The sequence below is a fragment of the Euprymna scolopes genome, chromosome 15 (assembly GCF_053919585.1).
Source record: "Euprymna scolopes isolate OS-2025 chromosome 15, ASM5391958v1, whole genome shotgun sequence".
Classification (NCBI taxonomy): domain Eukaryota; kingdom Metazoa; phylum Mollusca; class Cephalopoda; order Sepiida; family Sepiolidae; genus Euprymna; species Euprymna scolopes.
In genome coordinates, this window is record NC_136496.1 from 71,353,985 (window position 1) to 71,380,479 (window position 26,495).

The 26,495-nt window shown below is 33.3% G+C and overlaps 1 protein-coding gene across 1 annotated transcript in view; it reads right to left on the reverse strand.

Moving 5' to 3' along the window:
• Nucleotides 1-1,643: 1,643 nt before the first annotated feature.
• The window catches only part of LOC145293888 (uncharacterized), a 97,275-nt gene continuing 72,423 nt past the window's right edge, over nt 1,644-26,495 (reverse strand). Inside the window, exons 15-18 of the mRNA XM_080140646.1 lie at nt 19,393-19,471; nt 14,045-17,223; nt 4,713-4,842; nt 1,644-2,453 (exon numbers count right to left, since the gene is read on the reverse strand). Coding sequence (XP_079996772.1) covers nt 2,269-2,453; nt 4,713-4,842; nt 14,045-17,223; nt 19,393-19,471 — 3,573 coding nt within the window. The 3' untranslated portion in view covers nt 1,644-2,268. The remainder of the gene's footprint in view (nt 2,454-4,712; nt 4,843-14,044; nt 17,224-19,392; nt 19,472-26,495) is intronic.

Consider the following 26,495-nt stretch of genomic DNA (forward strand, 5'->3'; position numbering starts at 1 on the left):
ATATCTCCACATATAGGTAGGTGTGTGTGTATGTATATATATATATATATATATATATATATATATATATATATATATATATATATATATATATATATATATGTGTGTGTGTGTCTGAGTATATGTGTGTGTGTGAGTGTATGTCTGCATATACATTGTTTATATATGTGTGTGTGCGTATGTGTCTGTATATGAATGTGTAGAAATGTACATATATATGTATATGTATGTATGCGTATTTGCACGTGCGTTAACGCATGTATTATAAAAAAAACAACCAATTGTACACTGAAATGGACAAGTTGACGTATAGCGACTACAAAAATTTTAAATGAACCCTGTACTTGTCAAAACATGACATCTACACTAACCCTTTCCCTCTCTTTCTCTCTCGCTCTCCCTCTCTCATCTACTTAATATACCTTACTGAACAAGCAAAAGACAATTAAAATTCAAAACCTAAAATTAATTAGTTATCAAAGCTATTTTCTGAATAATTTGTCATAAGGACAGTCAGATGACTCAGAGAAAAAAGCAGAAGCCACAGGTGGAAGGAGGATTCAGAGTTTGAAGGATCTTTCCCATGTTGAGGTAACAGTGCTAGATAGAAACTAAAGTGGAAAGAAGAAGAGTTGAAGAAAAGTCGATTAATCATAAACCGCTATGTATGGGTACGTAAATCAAAGATTGTTCTACATTTTCTTTTTTTCATTATTAATTAGGTTGGACTCTGGACTTACTCTCTTTATATAAAGTTAGGTATGTATATATGTTTCAAGATGTCTATGTACAGAATTTACTTTGAAAAGGTTTTAAAGTGCATAATATTGGCGTGGCGTCCCATTTGTAGGCTGAGTGGTCAAATCAAAATAAAGGTCTATGTGTATATGTGAGACCATGCACTTCCCCGTTTGAAAACAAATGCTGACCCCAATGCTGTTTACATAGTCTTCTTCTCTTTAATTTTTTTTGGCCATGTCATTGTCGTCTCTCACATTGACGCTTGCTAAGGGTCTGCAATGGCTCAAAAGTATAAAAAATAAAACAACTTAAAACACAAACTTGAGAGAAACGAAAGACTAACATATTGTGTATATATTGGTTGGACTGTGTGTGTGTGTTACACCATCATGGAAAATAGCCCTCCAAGCACTAAGGTCCACATCTACGTTGACGCACCTGCAAAAAACAAACATGGCAACCAGTGAAAACAATAGGGAATACAATGAATAATAAAAGCCTTAATATCATAAAAATTATTTGTTAACAATTTTAAATGTGATATTCGTTCAAAACAGAGCCGAATACCCTAAAAATCAACTTTTAAAAGTTTTATTGCCCTATGACCAAAAAATTTTATAAAACTATTTAAACCAATCTTTTTAATGGATGGCATCTTATTTTAGAAATTTTAAGAAGAACAAATTCCCCAAAATGAAGCATTCTGGATTGATATTTTTATTATTAAAAAAAAAAAAATTTAATTATTTAAATTATTTCATTTAAAAATGTTTTGTTCCTTACATTAAAAACTTATCTTGTATTTGGTTTAAATAGTTTTATTAAAAAGTTTTGCGAATACATATAAAAAAAAAACGTTTTGTGAATGCATATAAAAAAAACACATTACATAAAAAAAAAACTTGGTCAAGAAAATCCAAACGTTATATTTATTTACAGAGATCATGTACATGTGCGAAAGTCAAGATTAAACCAGTGTCGATCGAAATCTGTCCTTTTGTTTTTCTCAGTTGATTGAGGTCCTTAATCTTGTCTTGATCCCTCTTTTTTTTATGTTTTGCTCTTTTTTTCTACTTCCTAACACTTGAGGAGTTGGGACATCAATATTACCACATATACACTAACGTCCTTTATGTCTCATCTGAATTTAAAATTAAAAGCACCCAAAAGTGTCCAGTTTTCATATAAAAAGCAAATTACTATACATAATTATATTTACAAATAAATCTGATCTTTAAACTTTTTTTTTTTTAAATCTGAATTTTTACATTCTTTGAGGACTGAATATTATATTTACAAAAATTGTTAAAAACATAGAAATATCTAAATCAGTGTCACGTTTAGGGTTAGAAATCAATATCTAATAAATTAGTTAAAAAAAATAAAAAAATAAATTTGAAACTTTATACACTAACTAGTGTCCACAGTGTTTCCCACAAACTGTATTATCATAGCCTTCAAACACAACTCCTTTCATACAACACACAATACAGCAAACAAACTACAACATTCTTCTCAAATTTGAAATTATTTTTTGGTTTGTGTTGACATTCTGTATTTCAGTTTCCATTCTGCTACGGAATTGGATATTATTTGCTCTGGTCTCATTCTGTGTTGGCTGTCAATATCCAGTTTTTGATGACTTGTCAGCAATTCCTTATTTTCTACGACATTATCGGCAATTCTTGTGGCATGGTCTGTACTTGATAAACCTGAAAGAAATAAAATATAGAAAATAATCATCTCAAAGTGTTACACAAGTTTGGAGACGAAAATTGATAATTTGGACAACTGTTCTACTCTTGGAATGTTCAAGTCAAGCTTAAGAATCTGTATGGAATTCTGAACAGAACACTTTATTTAATCTACAAAAGTAGATTACATCAGCCATCACCAAGTAGAAGCCTTAAGTAATTCTTATATAATATATAATGGTATTCTTAATATTGCCTATACTGAGAACTGAATTTTCAAAATTAACGGTTCACAAGTTTGAGATGAGGAGGTATTATTCGTATTATTCGAATTATTCAAACTACTGTTCTCATCTTTAATGTTATTTTAACAACATTTCGGTCGATGTAACTTACTACCTTCTTCAGGTGTATCTTATTGAACTTGGGAATCTTTCTGTCAAACTCTGGAATCTGCATGGAATTTTGAACAGGACCCTTTATTTAATCTATGGGGGTAGCATGCTATCGTTCAATCAGCCATGACTGGGTATAAGTCCTAAGTAATTCGTAATTGTATTTTGGGTGTTGACGGCACCTAGGATTTTACCTTAAGATTTCCGAATGGCGTAATTTTTACAACTTTTACCAAGTACTCTATCCACTACAAAAATTCATTGACTGTCGCAAACTTACCCAACCATTGTAAAACTCCTTACCAATCCTAAAACTAACTCTAAATCTATATATCAGACTCTTTTGTTCATGTCATATACAACACCTTGATTACAACCTCATAACTCTCTTTTGTGTGTGTTGGTGAACAACTTCCTATGACAGTCTTTCCACCATATTTGCATTAATGTCTTGTTTGGATTTAGCATACGAATTGTCATGAGAAGACCTTCATGTTAGACTTTATTAAAGATTTCACCAGTCTTATCTAGTGGATGATGTGTTTACAGATGATTGGTCAGACAGCCACAGTAGACCGAGCTTGCCCAAATCAATACTGTTGGTCAGAAAGTTTAGCATTGGTGAACTATCAGTAGATTGATTAACGATTCAAAGATTTTAGCAAAGTTGGAGGAGACTGATGGGGCGATAATTTTGCTTGTCAGTTCCTTTACCAGATTTCTTGAGGCAATTTTCTAGCTTTTAGATAAACAAAGTATTTGTAGAAAATTTTAAAGAGTATTTCTTTAGTACTATAGCAAGAATAAGATCAGGCCCACATGCTTTGGAGGTGTTAAGGTTTTTTATGCTATCCCAGACATGGAAAGTGATGATCAGATCATCGAATCTAGGTTTCAGGTAGCAGTGGGAATGTTAAAGGTTACATCAACCGAAACATTGTGAAAATAAAAGTCAAGATGAGAACAGTAGTTTGAAGAAACCGAATAATATGAATAATCAATCCTTATTTAGAAAATTCAGAAACGTATTATTTTTGGCATCTCCATTCTAATTCTTGCCAAATTTCAAAGTCAGGCTGAAATAGCATTTAAGATGGCAAATCAAAAGCCAAGTTTGATCAATTCTTGCCAAATTGCAAAGTCAGGCTGAAATAGCATTTAAGATGGCAAATCAAACTTAGCTTTTGATTAGCCAATTTCACTTGGTATTGTTGTACCATGTTATTGACAATATAATAACTATGGCTGTGACAACAGCATATTCTTTTCATTGTTTTGATTCTTGAGTATATATCCGTTAATATCTTATATGTTTTTATATAGACTGATGTGGTTCTCAGTTGATTGACTGTGTCTTACAGTAACGGATATCTACTTGAGAGTCAAAAGAATGAAAAGAATATTCTGTTGTCACAGCCCTAAAAATAACGTACTTAATTACAATTTATTTTACAAATTACTCAGTCTGGCCCAGATGACTACAAATCTGAAATATTTTTAAATAATCACCTTAAAATAAAACTCAGAAATGAAGGATAACTCATTATAAATAGAATATGATAAGAGATGTCTCCCTTAAGTTTAAAAATGTGTTGTAAACAAATAAAAATTAAAAACTGAAATGACTTCAGAACATTCTTGGGAAACGCCGAGAGGGTACAACAAATTAAACATAAAACGAGAAGCACATTATTTTACTTATTATCTGAAATGTAATTATACCTTCCAAAATTAACAAACTTTCTGAATGACTTGGAGACTTTCGTTTCAATGATTTCATGCAGTAAATAGGGATTCATTAGCAAATCAATAGCAAGTGGGTGAAGATCGTAGATATATGTGAATAAAAATTTCCAATACAAAAATTTATATTTTATCTTACCAGAATCAGCCAGCATTGGTACTTTCTCAGCTTGGTTTCCTCTTTTAACTGTTGGTGTTTCATCACCACCAGCCGAAACTAGACTCAAATTTGGTTCGTCTGAGATTCCTAATTGGTCGAGGCTGAAAATCTAGAATTAAAAAAAAATAAATAAATATACAGAAGTAAATAAATCTGACAAGATTTTCAACCTAATTCTTCTGTTATTTAGAGAAAAAAAAAATCATTATGCAGTGTGACCTCCTACCCACCGATAAAAAACACCATGCCTATCGGTACTGCCTTGATTTTGGCTGCAGTAGTTTTCTTTAGTTCAGGAATGATCTGAATGGTTTTGAGAGAAATTATCTTTAAGATAACCCCACAGATAATATTGGAGGTTAAGATCCGGTGAATGTGAAACCCATTTAAGCTAAAAAATCTCCTACTGATGAGATGATCACTGAAGTGCTCCAGCTCTTATTTGAAGTGTGGAGAGTTGCCCCTATCCACCTAAAACCACTGTTCATTCCTGCCCAATGTTGTCCAAAACTTCTTAAACACGAGACTGCGTTCAATATCGATCATGACTAAAAATGAACAATGATAAAACAAAGACTGTTGGACATTTATGACTGAAACCTTGTAGACAAGTTAAGCATTATTTGTACTAAATATGGTTGAACTGCAGATTGAGAATTTTAGAGGAAGGTGGGGGGGGGCAATTCAAAGTGACATGAATTAATTTTGATTCAATTATGAAAGAATGTTCAAAACTTGGAGATTTTCAGATGGAAAATTTTGAGTGACTTTAACAAATGTGTCGTTAAACATACATTTCTGAATTTTTTGTGATGATGATTGATATTTTGTATAATTATGGCTGAGAGAACAAGAGCATGCTACTCTCGTAGATTAAATAAAGGGTTCCGTTTGAAATTCTGTATAGATTCCAGAGTTCAACAGAAAGATCCCCCGAGTTCGTTAAGGTACACCTGAGACAGGTCAGAAGTTATATTAGCCAAAACATTGAGAAAAACACTAAAGATGAAAAAAAATAGTCTAAATAACCCAAATAATACACATAATATAATGGTTAGGTGCAAATCCAGAATTCAACCTAATTAAAAATATATATATATAGAGAGAGAAAAATCTTTATGATGTACATACTCGTCATGGAACAAAAACTGTCATATTCCAAGAATCATATAAATTGATCAAGTAGTTTTTGTTTTTAAACTAATAAGATCAAATTTTATGATGAAGCAAGACCATTTTGATCTGTCATATTTAATAAATTAGGGGGAGACAACTCAATTCGAACTACTGAGATGAAAATCAGCCTTGTAATGGCTACAATTTACTATCAAAATCACTAGAAATTGTAAAAAGATTTTTTATATAAAAAGATTACTTGATTAATTTACATGATTTTTTGAAATATAACATTTTCATTCAGTGATGGGTAAATATATCAAAAAATTTTTTCTGTGTTTTCTTTTTTTTTTTTTTTTTTTTTTTAAATTAGGTTGAACTTTGAACTTGCACCAATCACTCTCATTCCTTAATTCTAGATAAGAATGAATGGTTGTAATGTTGTTGCAACTGACGTGTTGGTATCCACTGCAGTTTGGTAATTGTGACCTGACTACCAGACATCTGTCTGGTTGATTTCTGCTTGATAATGATGACATCACAATGTTACACACCATCATGGATAATGACAACAGACAAGAGGTCTTAAAATGACACTCAATTGATGCAATTAGAACTTTTTTTTTTTTTTTTTTTTTTTTTACAAAGGCATCACCACATTATCAAGGCCCAGAGGCCACTCAAGGATAAGGGTTAAAGAGTTTACAGTAGAAGTTGGTCAATATAGTAATCATTATGATAACATGGCAATATAATAAGGATCATATAAAAAAAACAAAAAAAACTTCACATTTCTTGTGCCATCAGTCTATCCCTTACTTTGTTTAATATATATATATATATATATATATATATTAAAAAACAACAATAACAAAAATCTAAATTTATAAGCGATAAAAATAAACAGTATAATTAATCTAGGGATTATGGCCTAACGGTTAAGGCACCGGACAGTGGTAAACATGGTCTGAGGTTCGATCCCTAGAAACAGTTGAACTACGCTGACGAGAGGTAATGACCTTGAAACACACGTGTACGTAGATTACTGTTTTAAAAATAATAAATAAATAAAAATGTTATATACGTCCAAATTAAAAAGGGCGACTTTCTAAGTAAATTAAAAAAATGAGCTCCGAGGCGGAGCCAATATTAACCGTATGTATCGCTTGAAAAAACAACAATAACAAATATATATATATATATATAATAAATGACAAAAATTTATATTCCAAAATCCATGATGTTGACAATTTTTATATTTTATTCCTTCACATAAATTGATCCTTACAGTTCTTGACAGTGTCTGTTTCGTAGCGCAAAATCAATCACTTAATAATTATATCAATTAGTGAATCTATTTTGCCCTTAACTCATCAGAAGAAATTTATTAAAATACAAGTAGGCGTAATGGTAAAATATAAAGGTACCTGCAGCTTCTCTTCCAAATTTTCGGATTCTCACCATGTTGTATCACATTTTAATTCCTTTTGGTAGATTGATTGTTGCTATTTCTTGAAAGTCATAAACTTTGTCTTATCCGCATTAATGTGGAGACCAATATCATTTGTAGACTTTTCTAGCTTATGTAACAGTGTTTATTATTAGTACTACAAGTTAAATAGTTTACTTTTGCTGAAAATGGGTTACAATTGGGAAGGAGGAGGGGCTATTTAAAAACATTTCGTACCGAAAGAAAAATCAACACAGAATTATAATTTTAACGCATAAAAATAATAAAAACAATTTACTGATTACTTGGGGTATGTAAAATAATTAGAAAAAGTTTTTGAAATGTCATGTTAAAGTTTTATTCTTAAGACAACAACAACAAAAAAAACAATGGACCAGTTTATTTTATATCTTGACAATAAATAAGATTGATGTTTTGTTTTTTCTGATTGTTTTCCTGACAAAATTCGACATAGGGGAGTTGTACGAAGCTTCTAAACATTGCGGAAGTCAAAAAAGAAAAAGCTGCTATAAAATAGGCATTTCATAGCGTTAACATTTTTATCATTTTTTTCCTAAAAACTCTTTCAATATATCTTGTAGATTATTATTCATTAAAGCATTTGAAAGGATATTCATTTCCAAACAAAATGGTGGTATTTTTGGAGACTTTGATTTTTAAAATATTACTATTTTAGTAGAGCTACTTTGAAATCTTTTTTTTTTTTTTTTTTTTTTTTTTTTACACAGTGATCACCACTTATCAAGGCCCGGAAGCCACTCAGGGATAAGAGTTATTGCAAGTACATTACGTTAGTGTGGAGATTTGATGAAGTGTTTAATTAAGGGGGCGGTTCATTAGGAATTTGTTAACATTGGACTTGAAGACATCCAAGTTGTAGTCCGGAGGAAAGCAGGCAGACGGAGCAGAGTTCCACAGGCGTGCAGTTCTAAGAAAGAAGCTTTGTTCATGGAATCCACGTTTTGATTTAGGCACAGATATAGAGTGGGGGAAATTTTTCACAGTGGATTCAGCTAGACGGGTGTTTTTCGTGAAAGATTGGCGAGGGGGGACCAGAGATTAGAGTTCAGACGAGCACCTGTCATGGAAATAACGATAAAACAAGGAGAGGCTCGCAACGTCTCTTCTGTGGGAGAGAGGTTGCAGGGTAGAGAAAAGAGCATCCCCCACTAAGCCACAAAGTCTATTTTGTACTCTGTCAAGGCAGGATAGGCTTTTTTTAGCAGCTCCTGCCCAGATATGGCAACAGTATTCCATCCTTGGACGTACTTGGCTTTTATATAGATAGAGAATTGCATCAGTAGTGAGATATCCTCTGGAGCGGTAGAAGGATCCCACCATCTTTCCAGCGACCTTGGCAACAGACTTGATGTACGCGTTCCATTTCAGATTAGGAGTAAAGGTGAAACCCAGAAGCTTGTCAAAACACGGGGCCTCACCCAGACGAGAGCCATCTATCACAATTGATGCCAGCTGGGGATCAGAGCGTTGATGATGTAAGGATAGGAGTTTGGTTTTGGATGCATTAAAGGTAACCAGCCACATCTTCCCCCACTGAACCACCCGCTCGAGATCAGAGGAGAGAGAATCAGAGAGAGTTTTGTCATTTACAGCTTTTGATGTGTTGCCGTAGATGGTCGTGTCATCAGCATAGATGTCAACGAATGATTTAAGTATGTGTTTAGGGAGGTCATTGATGTAGATCAGGAAGAGAGTTGGGCCCAGGATTGACCCCTGAGGGACTCCAGCATTTATATTGCAGGCCTCCGATTTTTGTCCATCTACCACTACTCTTATGAGCCTATCGGAGAGAAATGATTTAATGATTGAGAAAACATTTCCAGTTAAAATATCCAAAGTGTTTTATGATCGGTGGGCATTACTGCTTAAAAGATTTTGCAGAATACAACAAAAATACAAAGAACTGCATGAAAAGTGTGAAACTTGTATTATCACATGCTTCAAATGTTGCATATGAAAGGGGACAGATTCCGGTAATTAGAGAAACAAAGTAAATAGGATTGAAAATAATATTTTTTAAAGGCGTATACTAGAAAATAGTTTTTATTCCTATTTCCAAACGCTTGTGCAAAAGAAATGTCCCATATGACCACTTGTCTTCTTTTTTTCTTTCTTTTACACAGTGGTCACCACTTATCAAGGCCCGGAAGCCACTCAGGAATAAGGGTTATTGCAAGTACAGTATGTTAGTGTGAAGATTTAATGAAGTGTTTACTTAAGGGGGCGGTTCATTAGGAATTTGTTTACGTTGGACTTGAAGACATCCAGGTTGTAGTCAGGTGGGAAGCAGGCAGACGGAACAGAGTTCCACAGGCGTGCAGTTCTAAGAAAGAAGCTTTGTTCATGGAATCTACATTTTGATTTAGGCACAGATAAAGAGTGGGGAAAATTTTTGACAGTGGATTCAGCTAGACGGGTGTTTTTTGTGAAAGATTGTGTCTGTCAGCATCTCACCAATTGATTCTCTATTCAAACTCTCTTTCTCTCCAACTAAACATGTCATCTTGACCAATCACATTCTTGCATCTTTCAAGCTTAACCCCCTCACCCCACCTCTTTCCCCCAATAGTTAAGTTCAAATCCCTTTTCATTCCACAGAAACACTTTCACTCAGGGATGTTGGAAATCTTCACATGGTCCCGTCTGTAAGTACCCGGTGTCTAAAGAATTCTAACTAAAAAGATATCAGGGAAATGAATGCCAACAATAATCATCTGATTCTCAACAAATGGTATTGTGGCAGCTGCGAAATTCATCTTTCCATAGGATAGATGAGTTTAGTATTTTTGGCTCTTTACAAACTACAATGCCGAAATATCAAATCCTAATAAATCCTAGCTAAATCTGTCTCCATAAAGTAAGCTTTTAAGATAAGGTAAAAAAAAAAAAAAATATTGTTCAAATTAGAGTAACATGGTAATAATGATATAAATAAGATAAATAACTATTTGTCTTCTACATAGCTTAGAAATTAAAATAAGCTAGGTGCCCTTACATTCAAGCTGTGGTTTGGTGCGAAGCACTTTTTCAAGATTCGACCCCAAAGATCATTTCGTCCGTCATTCTATCAACTTAATGTAATAGCAGTTTTTCCTTAGTCCTTAATAGTGCCAATGTGGTAAGAATCCAAAATCATATATATATATATATATATATATATATATATATATATATATATAAAGATTTTGGATTCTTACCACGTTGGCACTTATTTTTCTGAATGAAATTTAAATAAAAAAACTATATATATATATATAGTTTTTTTATTTAAATTTCATTCAGAAATATATAATTTTTCAGAACAGAAATTTATTGTTTGAACAAAGAATACATTTTTTTCCTTAAGCTATAGATTTTCGATGTAGGCTCATTTCCTCAGAGATTTTGCTCTATCAAGTATATTGAGCTATTCCGTCTTATTTCTAAAAAATATCTGTAAGTCTCAATACCACAGGATTCATCATTAATCTGTGCTCTTATTTGCTTCAGGATTATGATATATATATATATATATATATATATATATATATATATATATATATATATATATATATATAAATGCAACTTTGTCTGTGTGTTAGTTCGTTCCTTATAGACTCCAAAATGGCTGAACAAATTTTCTTTAAAATTTACAGAACTTTCGTGTATAAGTCTGGGAGTGATCTTAGTTAAGTTTTGTCTCAGAATACCCCCCGATAATTACCGATAATCGAAATCGTTATTTTAATTTATCTATCATCGGTAAAGCCATTTTTCCCATGTCGTCACTAAGTGACAATGATAGAACAATGGGCCGTGAAAATTCTACTGTGGGAAAGTTGATAGCGTGTTTTTTTGTTTTTTTTTGCATGATGTGGTTTGTAGGTTCAAACTCCGCACGTAAATTTCTTAATGTTTTTTTTTTTTTTCATTTAATGGAAAGAAGTTTATAGAAAATAATTTTATAAAAGAAACAGGTTCTCTAGAGTGCAATGTAGAATAACATATTTTGGACTAAGTTACTGCATGGAGGCATGTGAAGTCCCCCCCCCCCCCCGGGCGATTTCACAAATTTCGCTGACAATAAAAATAGGAGTGTGAAATATTCGTTGATCATCATTCAATCCCAGGCAATGCCGGGTCTCCCTGCTAGTATATATATCTCTATATAAATAAAATGAACTCATTTTTCCCCCCCCGACTTTGACCTTAATAGGATTAAAAATCATGAAAATTACATGCAAATGTAATCCGTACAGACTGTAGCTCATTATCTGAGATTTGCTATAGGCCTATTATCTCTACAGTTCCTCGACAATGGTACATTCCTATATTTTTTCTGGTGTGAGTCCACTGCCAAAATCGCTTAGATTCAATGGAAGTTGCAACATCTTTTCTGTCTATTAGATTCCTCCTTTTCCCTCTCCCCATTTACACCGCAGCGGAACAGTATGAGGAAACACACCGGTTTGGAATTGTACTAGGTTAATTATGCCGTTTTTTTGTTTGTTTTTTTTTTTTATCTTTTTTCCCCGATTTATGCTTTCTGTTTTTTCCATAATAAAATAGAAATAAGAAAAAAAAAAAAAAAAAAAACGCGATTACTTTTATTGTTTTCCTTTTGCTTTTTTTTTCGTTAGTGTAGGACGCAATCTGCGAGACTAACCGGATTTTACTTATGGTTTTAACGACTCTAACCGTGAAATCTAACTATGACCTTTATTTATTAGTACTTTCAACTCAACATTTATTTTTACACAAACATTACAACGAAACGATATCGTGATTTCACTTGCATTACACTTAAATTAAAATTAAAGCAAATAAATTCATTTAGAATTCGAGAAAATAAAAACATCCATTTATAATTTGAGTGTGATGTGACTACTGAAACTAAACCAAAACAAACTTCACTGCGGAATTGATATTTGACCTAATTCACTTTTTAGTTAATTCATCACGTTTTTTTGTTGTTTTTTTTTTCTTTTTTGGGGGGTGAGGGGGGGTTCTTTCGCCTGAATGATTCCAGTCCAAGATCCCCCCCCCCCTCTTTCAAAATTTTTTGGGATTTTTCAAACACAGGGGCACCGCCGGACCATTATGATTGCATCACGTTCATTTTCTTAATTGTTTTTTTTTGCTTTTTTTTTTTACACGATTTGTTTTTAATAGTTTTAACATTGTTTGTTTTTATAATATTTAAACAGGGTTATGACTTAGCTTTGTTTTCATTTTACCCCCCCCCCCCATCCACACACGCCTCTAAAAACCAGGGCTACGCCGGGCAACCCCGCTAGTATATATATATATATATATTAGATTGGTCAAGATTTCAGCATGAGATAGCATATAGCCTTGTTTTTTAATAAGAATATATTCAATATTTCTTTACTTTTACATTTTCAGCATTTCCTCATTCCACATGATCATTTTGAAGAAACCTTTTTTTTGTATCGCATGTGTCTGGTTTCATTGTCATATTTATCTCTTACCCGTTTTCTTTGTATTATTTTATCTGTATTTTATTTTTGTAAAATACCATATGTTTTTTGTACATTTCTATTGTATTTATGGCCATCACTTTTTATTTATTTTTATTGCAGTTTTCACACCTACATATGTATGTGAATAAAATTATTCTAAACATAATTCAAGCATTTGTGAATTTTTGAGATGAGGATTGATTATTCGTATTATTTGGATTCTTCAGACTACTGTTCTCATCTTGAGTGTCATTTTCAAAATGTTTCAGTCAATGTGTAAACTCCGACCTTCTTCTGGTGTATCTTGTTGAACTCAGGGAATGTTTCTATCAAACTCAGGAATCTGGACAGAATTTTGAACAAAACCCATTTACTTCACAGGGGTAGCATGCGCTTGTTCTGTCAGTCATGACTGGATAGAGGTGCTAAGTAATTCGCAATTGTATTTTTCGGTTGCCCACACTAAGGATTGAACCTTCAATGTTCAGGAGATTAATCACTTTACAATTGATCTTTTCCAAGTACTCTAACCACTGTGCTACTGAAGAAGGTCGGAGGTTACACCGACTGAAACATCCACTGTGTCATAAGTCCTTGCAAGAATTGACCAAAACGTTGTGAAAATGACACACAAGATAAGAACAATAGTCTGAAGAATCAAAATAATACGAATAATTATTAGTTCTCTCATGCATATCAGGAGACTAAAGAAACTACACATATCAAAGATCGTCTGTATAATAAGTACTTTGAAAAATCCTTGTTTTTACAACATGTTTTTACAACATTTTGCCTAAAAATCAGATAGAAAACTTAGCAATTTGAATATTCAAATCAGAAACTGTGACCATTTTATTTCATTAAAATAAAATTAATAAAATAAAGCCAATAAAAGATCACTAGAATTAAAAAATTGACCTTTTTCGCATCTCACCACTAGCTCCAGAGAGGTGACAGTGGCTAAATGGTTAGCAACACGGACTGACAACTTAGGAATGTCAAGTTCAAATCCCATTCATTCCACAGAAATACTTTCACTTAGGGATGTTGGCAACCTTTACATGGTTTTTCCCATAAGTACCCTATGTCTTTCTAGAAAGAATTCTAACTAGAAAGATATCAGGGAAACGAATGCCAACAATAATTTACCTGATTCATACGAAATGAGTGCTATTCAGCAATCCCTAATCATTACAGAATGATAAATTCAAAACAAAATATTTTGTTAAATTCATATTTACCTGATTACGAACAGAGTTAGTTTCTGTCATTTCGGTAACATCTTGGTCTGTTGCTTTGGATACAGATAAGCCTTTTCCTTGAATTAATGGTTCATCCTCTTCTTCATCCTCATCCTTGTGAAAAAGTGTCTGGCCATATACCGAAGCTTTACTAATTTGAAGTTTGGAATCGCCGGAGGCATAAGCCCTGTTTCTGTCCTCTTGCAACAGGTCAGCCTTGCCCCGCTTGACCAGAGTTCGTGCTTGCCGTATCAAATACTGATAGTCCTCCATCATGTCTGATGGCAAGGAGAGCTGACTTAATCCACTTAGGTCTGTTGATGAAGCTATTTTACTTGACCAATGGCTATCTGTGAGTTCAGCTGGGCTTGACACTTCGGGCGTTAAATTGCTTATTTCAGAAGTGGATGCAACAGCAGCAGAAGCAGTGGCGCCATCTACATCTAAAGTTATTTGAAATGGTTCTTCAACCAGTAACATTTTTTCTGGGTTTGTATCAGAAGAAGAAACGGAACCAGTTGCATTTTTTCCGCACATCAGAGAGACAAATGACGGAGAGGCTTGCTTTTCTGAATGACTAGAGCAAGATTCTGACATTGAGGATTTGAAACCCTCTCTTCCAGAAGGAGTTTGGTTTATAGCTAAATGTTGGGTCAGAGATAAATATTTACTGGAATCGTTCAGTGACGTTACCAGATTTGGACCAAAACCGCTAGCATGCACTGCAGAATTATTTTCTTTTTTAACAATGGAAGGTAATTGGTCAGATGGTGGATTTGATGGATCTGGCAGAATAATTAAGGGATTAATCTGATTGGTTTGGGGTAAAACTGGATCATCACAGGTTTCCGGAGATGTGTAAGAGTATTGCGTCATGGAGAGCTTTTCTGACGAAACTGGAGTGGAATCATGACTTTGGGGTTGGTCATGAATGACAGGCAAGGTCGATGCAGGTTTTATTTTAGGTAAAAATGCAGAGATTTGGGACTGATCCAATTTGATTGTATCTTTGACATCAGATGAACTGGCTGATGATGATGATGATGATGATGAGGGTGATGATGATAATGATGATGATGATAGTGGTGACAGTTTGCCGGATACTCTGAGAGAGATAACTTTCTGGGTTTGAATCATGCACTGCATCTGATAGGATTGAGAAGGAAGAGATTGTATGTCTGTATTACCTGAAATTTCATTTATTTTAAGTGAATTTTGGTTCGGGGATTGGTACTGAGGTAGATTGATGGGTCCACTGGCAACTAATAACGAGGGTGATGAAGATGAGGGTGATGAAGATGATGATGATGATAAAGAAGCAATTATTGATGCTACAGAAGGCAAAAGGTTTTCTTCTATTTTAGATAATTCTACTCCGGCCATTGTCTTCATAGCAATGGATGGAGCAGTTCCTTCAGAGACTGACAGAGTATGACAACTTGATAAAGAATAGGCAGGATTTGAAGACAAGTTTTTAACTTGTTGGGTTAGATTGTTTTGGATGTTAGCAAAACGGTTAACAATGTCTATGCTGTTATCAGACTCTGGGCTGGTACTGATTGAATATTGAGTCAATGCAGATGAGGATGTTGACGATGCTTGGGGAATCGGAGAAATATCGGTTGAAATCGAAGAAGCTACATTTGCATCTCCATAGCCGGAATGAAAGGCACAATGTGATTGGGACAACTTAGAAATGTTGGATGGAAATGTTGGGGGATGCGAGTCAAGAAATCTCTGAGGAGTTGATGATGGTAGAATAGATTGCTGGTTCAAATGTGTTGCTTGAGTAATTTCCTTTCCGATTTGATCCGGAGAGACCGAAATTGTAGGCGAGGACTTTGTAGAAACAAATCTGGTATTAAAAGGAGCCTCAGAATTTAATTCGGACATTTTCCCAAGAGTTGACGGCATTGCAGTGTTTATTTGGTAAGCTGGCTCAAGAGTCAATGATAAAGGAGTTATTATTTGACTTGGGGAAGACTGTTCTAACGGTTTACCAATGTCTGCAGTTGACACTATTCCTTGGTTAGCCGCTGTTGAAGTTAATGGAATTACTGAAATCAAAGAAGCATCAGAAGAATTTGTCTTAGAGTCAGCATTAAAAGACGGTGAAACAGATGTGGTATTTAAAATATTATCAACAGTACTTGGAGACGAAGCATTTTTGATAGGTTTATGCCTTATAACAGATCGGTCTTCAATATTACCTGCTGTATTTTGAGAACGAATAGGATAGGTTGGTCCATATCCCATATCTGACCAATTTGAAACATCAACACTATTTGGAGACCAAGTACAGGAAGTAGGTTCATGTGCTACAACTGACTCACTTGTCGTATTAGTCACTTGAAAAAGTTCTGATGATGTTACTTTCCCCCTGCCAGCACTCATAACTGAATCGTTCACTGTGCTGGGATACACGGTTAAAGCAGAATCGTTTTCGTGTTTGCAACTTGGAGAAACACTAACGGTACTAGACAAATGTGTTGGTTGTGAAATTCTGGGAGAATTTTGCATAATTTGGACATCTGTATTCAACGAGAAAGCTTTCGGTAACGACTGCAATGTCGCAGAACTGAACTTCTCGGAGGTTTGCAAGATGCGAGAGAGGAATTCAGATAGCTCTTTGTGATTCTGCAGAAGATCTATCGTAAGAGAACTTCTTGAATGAAATTCAGAATTTGCTAGAGATGAGCTTTCGGAACTCTCTTGAGCGTGTGTCGAAAAAGAACCAGAATCCCTGGTTTGGATATGAGAAATGAGCCGAGATTCATCGGAACTAGTTTCAGAAGATTTTGATTCACAGTGAAGAGACCCCAAGCCTGGAGATGGTGTCAAAACATTTCTTTTGATGTCTTGGCAGACATTTCTTGGATTAACAAATGGTACAAAGTTAAAATTCCTCAACACTGTCGAATCGGTATCAGTAGATGTTGGTAATGATATTTGGGAATCGTAATTAGTGGTTGGAACTTCTTGGAGAATACTTGAACTTGTCTCACTTTCTGAGTTGCCACTCAGTCGTGACTTCTCCAAGAGAATTTCTGCCCATGTTTTGGTGGTTGTTGAGAGTTGTTGAGGAATTTTGTTAACATTTTGCAAAGCAGGTTGATCTTCTCCTGGTACTGTAATGATTGTGGGTGAGTGGCCATTGGTATTGTCAGCATCTTTGAATTCTGTTAAGGAAAAAAAAAAAAAAATTTTTTAAATTAAGAAATGGTCTACACCATTAAAAGTGTTCATTACCTATCGAATGACTAAATTAAATTATTTATAACAAAATTGAGAAGCTGGAAGAATTATGAAGATATTCATATTAAAATAAAAGTTCTTGCTGTGAGTATTTTACAAGTGAGAATCAAAGATTGAAGTTTAGTCAAGCACGTTTCATGAAACTAACGATAGAGCAGAGAGAGACTAGTGATTATCGCCCACTAAATTTCAACTATATTTCCAATTATTTTTCCCTAAACTCTTCATGCGGCAATGAAGTTTATAATGTATCATTTTTTTCCATCTTTCCGGTATATCAGTTTAATCTCATAATAACTGAACCAACTGTTACAATGGGAGTATAAGAGCTGGTCTTATCAGGGAGGTGTTAAGACCAACTTCTTTATATTATAAGTAAATAATGAAAACTGCTACACAAAAAGGAAAAAAAACAACCTTTTTTGTTAACGACAAAAGAATTTATGTGATACTATCACTCCTCCACACAAAAAAGAAATGTCAGGAATTAAAAAAAAAAAAAGAGGAAAAAAGTTTATCAGCAGAACTTATAGGAAATTGTTCACTAAGGTACACAAAAAACAGCTGAAATAGTATTGTTAATCAAAAAAACTGAACATAAATGAAGATATATTTCGAGTTAGTTTACAGGCACTTTGAGGAACAACAATTGGTTTTATGGCAGTTAGGGATAGTTTACGGACAGTCTTGGTTTTGTGACAGTTGAAGACAATTTCCAGTTTGGCACAGTTAAACACAGGTTGTGACTCATAGAAGAAAGAGATTAGCTGACACCTACTGATAAAGACTGCCTTGATAGATAAGATGTGGGCATTAGCGTGTAGAGTGTCGATGGTGTCTCACACACACACAAATAGTGCAACTGATATTTGCAGAGTGTGTCAAAGTTTGTGTTTTGTTTTACTTAAGTTTTTTTTTACATTTGTGAACCCATGTGCGCTCCCTCAACAGTCACCAATGTGAGAGACAATGACACAGCCAGAAAAGAAGACAATGGAAAAGACCAGGGCACACAACGTTGAGCTTAACAATATCGCCGTTGATTTTGTACCATCAAAAAGATGGATGAAAGTTTTGGGGCTAATAGATGTAGAACAGTTGAGGTAGCAGGGTAGGTTGGGAGGAGAAGTCTAAGGAAAACTTGGAAGCGATAAAGATAAATTTGAAAGAAAGAGGGATGAATAAAGACCTGGCCAGAGGTATGTTAATTTGGAAATCCATTTCTAAAAGCTGTCCAATACATGCCAATATGTAAAACAGTTGTTAAAATAATAATGATGCAAGCAACAACCTGTAGTACATGGTCTCAAGATAGCAATTACAAACGCTAAAAGTTGTTAATGCTTAAGTTTGAAATAGCATTTTCGTTAGTTGGTAAGGTTTAAATTTGGAATAGCATTTATGTAGGTTTGCCACACTTACATTTGAAATATCATTCACTGTTTAAGATATTGATTTTTAAGTAAATATATTAGTATATATATATATATATATATATATATATATATATATATATATATATATATTGTTTTTTTTTTTTCAATCGGAATTCATTATTGAGATGAGTATTATTTATTAATTTATTTATTGCGGGGCCTGTGGCGCCGTGGCTAGAGATGTTGAATCTTTACAGTTCCAGAATTGTCTGAAGATAGCTGTTTCAATCCTACTCAAAGTCGGCCAGAGGCTTACTTGGCCAAATTTTGGTGAGACGACAACAACTATGGATGGCAACAATTGCTGAGAATGCAGTTAGGAGATTTAGAGTTCCTATCCCGTCGCGGTTACCACCTGACGAACAACAACAACTAATAAAAGATGAGGATAATAGTCCGCAATAAATAAATTATTAAATATATTAGTGTTGATATGACTAATCGGAATCTGCAAAATCAGAACTTCTTGGGGTATCAGAATAAAAAATTTGAGCTTGCTTTTTTGATTCGAAATAACAACATCCACAAACTTTGGGTAATACATAAATAACAGAATTGTATAAAACTAAAAGGTGGAATAATTAAAAGAAAGATAATTTTCACTAACACAAATGGGGGAACAGTGTAAAATGGAAAGGACTGATGACATCAACTCACCTGAAAAAAATGGAGTAGATGTTGCAAACGAATGACTTGTTGGTTTGTTTTCACTTTGATGTGTCTTGCTATTTGTATCCTGAAAATATTAAAGAAAAACAAAAAACTTTTCAATTCAATACAGTTTTGATTCTTCAAACTACTGTTCACATTTTGGATGTTATTTTCACCATGTTTCGGCTGATGGAACCAGTCATGGCTAACAGAACAAGAACAAACTGCTCTTGTGGATTAAATAATGAGTTCAGTGCAAAATTCTAAATAGAATATAGAATAATTTCACCACATCCCAAGTGATGCCAAGTAAGTACAAATAATGGAAAAATAAAACTAACTTCACTTTTTACTGAAAATATTGATGTTCCAAGGCCAGGATCAACTATATAAAAAAAGAAAAAGTGTATTCAACATATTTCACAGCCAGGCAATAATCCCATACATCACTGTAAAGGCGAGTACTATTCTACAACTGTTGATAGAGCAGCTGCTCTTAGCACTAAGAGTTAGGCCCCCTGTATTACCAGTCATAAACAGTAGAAAATTTGCTAAAAGTCTATGTAACAAATAAAGAAATGAACAAAAAAGAAAAATAATTAAACTTGTAGTTGTTGTCGCTGTCATCAAAATGTACATAAGTAGACTATTAGCAGGATTGATATCTAGGAGTTGTAGACTTGGGAATGCCCACTAGGAATAAGCACATGGTTTCTTACCATGAGTGACATAGCATACAATTATCCTGTTATATAACTTTTATTGTTAAGAGTTAAGGCTATTGTACTATTAGTCATAAACAGCAGCCAGATAAGCTGTCAAACTTGTACTGTCAACCTGTCAGAATAAGATTAACACAAACTAGTCATGTGAAACAGACTGACAAGCAAGTATCCCCATGTTGTTCCGATAATTTAATTTCAATTAAATCAAAATTAGAGCCTTTATAATCACTGTATTCAAACTATCTGATAAGATCTTGTGTCTGTATGTTTCTCGCCTATATGTAACTTTAATAAATACCCAACAAATTTTTATTAATCAAGTATTTATCTAAATAAAAAATAAACTGAGAAAGCTAAAATTAATTTTTTTTAAAATCCTATGTTTACAAATTTGTTTTTTAAATGATGCAAGGTTGGTTTTATTATACCTATAAATTATTTATGCCTTGGTTTAAATCATTTGCTGATAATAAATTATTTGATGGGGAAAAAAAATAACATTATATGATTTAAGTACAAATAGATCTTGATATTTTGTTTGTTTTATTAAACTGGGAAAATATTTCAAAATTTAAACGTTTTTGTTGTCTGACCAATGACCAATGTTGTTGGTAAATGTGCATTTTAGGTGCGTAATTTAAAAACCTTTAATGAAACACCACTTTTACTCATTTGCTCTTCATCAGCAACATTTTGCGGATCCAAACAATTCAGACATCCACACCGAACATATCAAGAATATGTGGACACACGCTAAACAAAAACTGTGCAGGCAATTTGGCACTACCTGAGATATTTTCCCATCTTATCTCCATGAATTTATTTTTTGCGATAGGTTTCGTAACGATTACTTGTTATGCTAACGATTATAGCTGACAATTATTACCTCTAATATTGTGTTCTTGTTGTACATTTGAACTACAAAATAAAGTAATGGTTTTATTTAAGCGTTTTAGTTTACACACCTAAAATGTACTTTTACCATGTTGTCATCATGCACAGATTGTCTAAAACCAAATTAGCACACAGCTAAAATAAGGCAAACCACAATCAAATTTTAATACAAAATGTTACATTTATGTGGATCCTAGTGCTATTTTCTTGAAGTATTCCATAAGCCATAATACCTTGAGATATGAATTTACTAAAACAGATTTTTTTTGAAATACGATGATACAGTGTATCTATATTTACACCTTAAGATAAGATTTTTTTTAATGATTTTGAAAAAAATCAAGCAACGCCAAAAAATTAAAAAAATGAAAACTAAAATAAAGAAAGAAAAAGTAAAATAAAATGACAAAATACAAAGCAAAAAAAATGTGTGTGTATCATAGGCTAGACTATGCTGTCTAAACTCTCTCTCCCTGTCTCTTCCTCCTAGCTCACCTTTGTTAGCTGCTCATCCCAGTTTCCTCCTCCTAGCTCACCTTTGTTAGCTGCTCATCCCTGTCTCTATGGTAAGTTGGTTATAATTTTATTCCTTATTCTTTTATTCATCCTTTCTGTTACATTAAGACTTAAATATTAAGCATTTCATAAGTTCATCCAACGTTTTTAATAGTGTGTAATAATGTATTGCACCTTTTTAATTACTATATCATGTGTGTATGTGTGGTAGCCTTGTTTCTTTCCCTCTCTCCTCCTTGCATGCATCCTGTACACTAGCACTCGCCTAGGTGACGGGTATCATGTTTTTTTTTCATTGTTTTTATTAACATTTATTATTATATATCAATTTCTGTGTCATTACTATTGTATTTATCTTTCTTTAATGATTGTTCAGTGTAACTTCAGCTTGTTTTGAGTGAATTTCTTACCCTTGGAACAGATTAATTTTGTTTCGTTTAATTCAAATAGGAATAATTATTTTAAGATATGTTGGCAGTCATGGAACAAATTAAATTTGTATCTCAAGGTATTACTGTATATACATTGGCTATTACTGGGGACAATGGTGATTCCATAGCTAAACCTTCTTACTGACTAAATGTCAAATCGTATCATGAAGCAATACATAGTTTCAACAGCAGTGTCACCAGTACTGACCAATGTATACATAGTGATGCGGAAAGGGCTTTCTCCTATATCAAGATCAAATCATGTATTCGAATATCAGAACTGAACAAGTATTGTTTACCTTTGCTCTTGATTCTTTAGTTAAGCTTTCCATTTCAGTTACATCTTATCGAGGATCTTGGTACATCCAAAGAAATGACCAATATCTATATCTCATCCAAATTAGGATCAATTTAAACAAGTACTAACAGGTGAATTCAACATTTGCTAAATGGTGACCCATCATCGTTGTCATAATGATGACCATTCCAGATTTTTTAAAAATTAAATTTGAAAAAATATTTGGAAATTTCAATCAACTTAAATGTTTTGCTGCCTGAACCAGGAACAATGTTGTCATAATGCATAGATTGCCTAAAACCAAATTCTCTCACAGCTAAATTAAGGCAGACCAAACTTAACTAAGCACTCAATGCCAAAGTTCATAAATTTTTCTCTCTCTCTCTCTCTCTCTCTCTCTCTCTCTCTCTTTCTCTCTCTCTCTCTCTCTGTATATATATATATATAAGTCTCTTGATATATATCAGTTTCTCTCTCTCATATATATGTCTCTTAGTCTATCCATTTCAACAAACTAGATATTATTATTTTATTATTGGAATCCTAGGAGATGAGTAATTTGTATATTTATTTTATTTGGGGATAGTTGGTTGAAATGTAGAACATAACTATGAAAATGAGGATAACAGTCCGCATATAAATAAATAAACTAGATATTATTTTTAGTATAAAGCACTAATTCTACGTCAATAGGCTATAACTTTTGCTTGCTTTTAATGAGTTAAAAAGTCTAATATATAAAATATATATATATATATATATATATTTATATATAAAATATATATATATATACGTACACATGCATGCATACATATTACATATATCAGTCTATCTCTCTTTACATATAGATGGTTTGACAAAAGTTAGAATCTGTGGACTTAGAATGAGTGCTTTATGCTAAACTTGTAGAGTAAATATGGTATTGTGATGAAATATTAATTCCTAATTGTGCATTAAACGAATACCATAATAGTTAGTTCGCTGCACTCTATCATAACAAAGGTCGATACAAAATCTCAGCCAGATATGTATCGTAGTTTCTGAGAAAAAGTGGAACAAAAAGACTAAGAGAAATTATATATATATATATATATATATATATATATATATATATATGGGAGCAGACACTCATTTTTATGCTCATCTAATAAAGGCTCAATTTTATTTAGTTTACAAGCGTACAATTGTTTCAGCCATTTACTGATATTTTTATATATAGTTCTCTGCATATATGTTTTTTATTATTTTTATATTAGTGCAGGCACTTACCAGTGCTAAGAATCTATAAAAATGAATGTGTACATATATATATATATATATATATATATATATATATATATATATATATATATATATATATATATAACTTTGTTCCAGCTGGAGATGGGGCATCCTACCAGATGTCAGACATTCACCTACTATCTCAGACATTCCAAATAAGAGATCTTTTTTTTAAATTCTACTAGTCCTTTTAAGTGCAACTGTTTGTATTTCTTTTGCATTTGGCTAACCGGGTACATTTTGTCAGAGAGGTTTTGAAATTCTTTTTATGAGTCAGGTTGTGCCTATAATTACTGTAATGATGGAGATCTTCCTAAAATTCCAATTTCTTTTCATGTCATACATAAGACCTTGGTATTTCGATATATTTTCCCTCTCAGCTTTGTTTAACCATTATTGGGGACACTAACTTCTACTAAGGTTGCTTCTTTCTCCTTTTTATGCCATATGATTATGTCAGATTTAATAGCTCCGTTTTGAGTTAGAATCTTAAAAAGATATCTCTGTTGGAATGTACGATAGCCAGTGAATATCTGGCACCTGATTGGATTCACATTCTCAGCTAGAACAAAATAAGAAAACATGTTTATCCTACTTAAATACACTGTATCTTGCCAACTCATAATATAACACTATTTATGCCCCAGGCAACATTTAGGACCTTGCTAGTCGAAAACTCAGGTGATTGGCGATTGTAGGTTCTGACACTTGGTCAAAAGTTCTATATGCCCAGAGAAACAATAAAATATTTTCTTGTTAGAGATATTGGCAGGAAAAATTAATTTCTAAATGAAGAGGGGTTGACAGGTTGGAAACAGTCTTACCAATGACCATAGAGTCACATCTCTTACATCAGTGAGAAGACACCCCCCCAAAAAAAGCCTGATAGACCAATTTTCTTGAGAATGAAAGAGAGAGAAAGAAAAAGGGGTTTAAGAGAAAAAAAAGGGTTTCAAAATAAAGAAAGAGAAGAGGAATGGAGGAAGAATAGAGGAGGAAATGCTAATCTCAGAGAGATGAAGGCAGAATTAGGTTTTTCATAAAAAAAAAAAACTTGTATTAGCAGATAGGAGAGACTTGCTTGTTGACATTGAAAGTAACAAGCCAGCTTTTTGGAGCTGATGGCTCCAAGGCTGAGATAGATCCTTGAAAGAGCTAAGTGGAAAAGCACTTTCTTCCTCTTCTGACCAAGAAATCATCCGAAAGGATTTGCTTTAAATCATAACTCCTGCATCTAGAAACAGTTTATGTTGATTAAACCCAGAAGAATCCCAAATCTAATTGTTTCCTTTTGTATGAACTTTATCTGAATTTATTTCATACAAATAATTATTTTTGTTTATAAGAAAATAATTTCTGATGTTTTTTATTAACTATTGATACCTGTTGATTTTTGGAGAATAACTCAGTTAATTTCAGATTTACCCTAAGTCTGATATTCAAGCTGCAGCTGCAAGAAGCACATATCCACCACCATCAGTGCACCTGTAAAAGAAGAACTCAACCACGATGTCTGACAACGAATGGCAAACCAACGAATTAAAGGTACTGCCACACAAACTTAAGGTCATGTGCGCTTTGTACACTCTAAGCATCAAAGGGGTATTTTCCAGTAATGAGAGAGTGTCTGGTTATGTTTTGAAAGGGTCCATCATCAGACAAAGTAAAAGTGTAATCACTAGGTCTTGGGGTTAGTGCATGTCGTGCCTTGACTGTGCTTGTGCGTGACTGATCAACCCAGCTTGGTTGCAATAAGGTAACAGTCAAAATAAACATGTGCACTCAATTTCCCTTAAAAAATAAAACATCTTCCACTTAAAACATTCGGTATTCTTTTATGAGAGTACCCAGCGTAGTATAAACACCCCCAGCTTCCCCATGTTAACAGCTTTCGGAATAAACACCCCCCAACCTCAAAAGACGTTTTAAACATGGGAAGGTCGGGGGTGTTTATTTCTGAAAGCCGTTCTTAACATGGGGAGGTTGGGGGTATTTATACTATGCTGGGTACTCTCGTAAAAAAATGCCAAAAATTCTTTTAAACTCTTTAAACTCATTCATTGCCAACACTTTATTTTGCATCGACATGTTGTCAATGAAAAATCATTCTCCTATGTGTAACCCCTCCCTCTCCTCTTAGCAAATAGATTTCTGATACGCCCCCTAAAATTTGACCAGATCTTACCCCCAAAATGAAGATTTCACATCTATGGAAGGCATTAGCAATTTAAGAGGAAATCTGCTTTTTCTGGATTAAAAAAGAAAGTGAAATTCGGCTAAAAGTCAAAGAACTCATATCCCTAGATGTGCAACTGCCCCCTTTCCTTTCAGCAAACAGATTTCCGAATTGTCTTCTTAGTTTTATCCATGACTAATAAGTTTCCGCATTTAAATCAATCATATATTTATAATATGTTATATATCTATATATAAATAGGATAGTATGTTTGTTATTTTTTTTGTGTGTCACGCTTACATTCGAGTGATTGTTGTTTAATTGTTATGAACTTCCATTTCTTGTAATAAATAATTTTACCAAGAATTCTTCATAAGTTTTGATTTTGGTTTGATTATAGCTGATGGCACTTAAGTCATTTTTTTATAAATAATTTTACCAAAAATTCTTCATAAGTTTTGGTTTCGATTATAGTTGAAGAAACTCAAGTTATATATATTTTTTTTTTCATAAGTTTTAGTTTCAGTTTTGATTCAAGCTGATACACCAAAGTCATATGGATATATGTTTTTATTTTTGAAATCACAACTTTATAATATATAAAAATCGATAGAACATTAACTCTATAACAATATATACAAAATCTGCAAGAATTAAAATATCATATTTAAGCGTACTTTACGACCAGGCTATGCCGGGCGCCCTTGCTAGATTAGATAAGTACTTTTGCAGTTTTAACAAAAGAGTTACAATAATATCAGAGCATCTACATTTATGTTGAACATCCA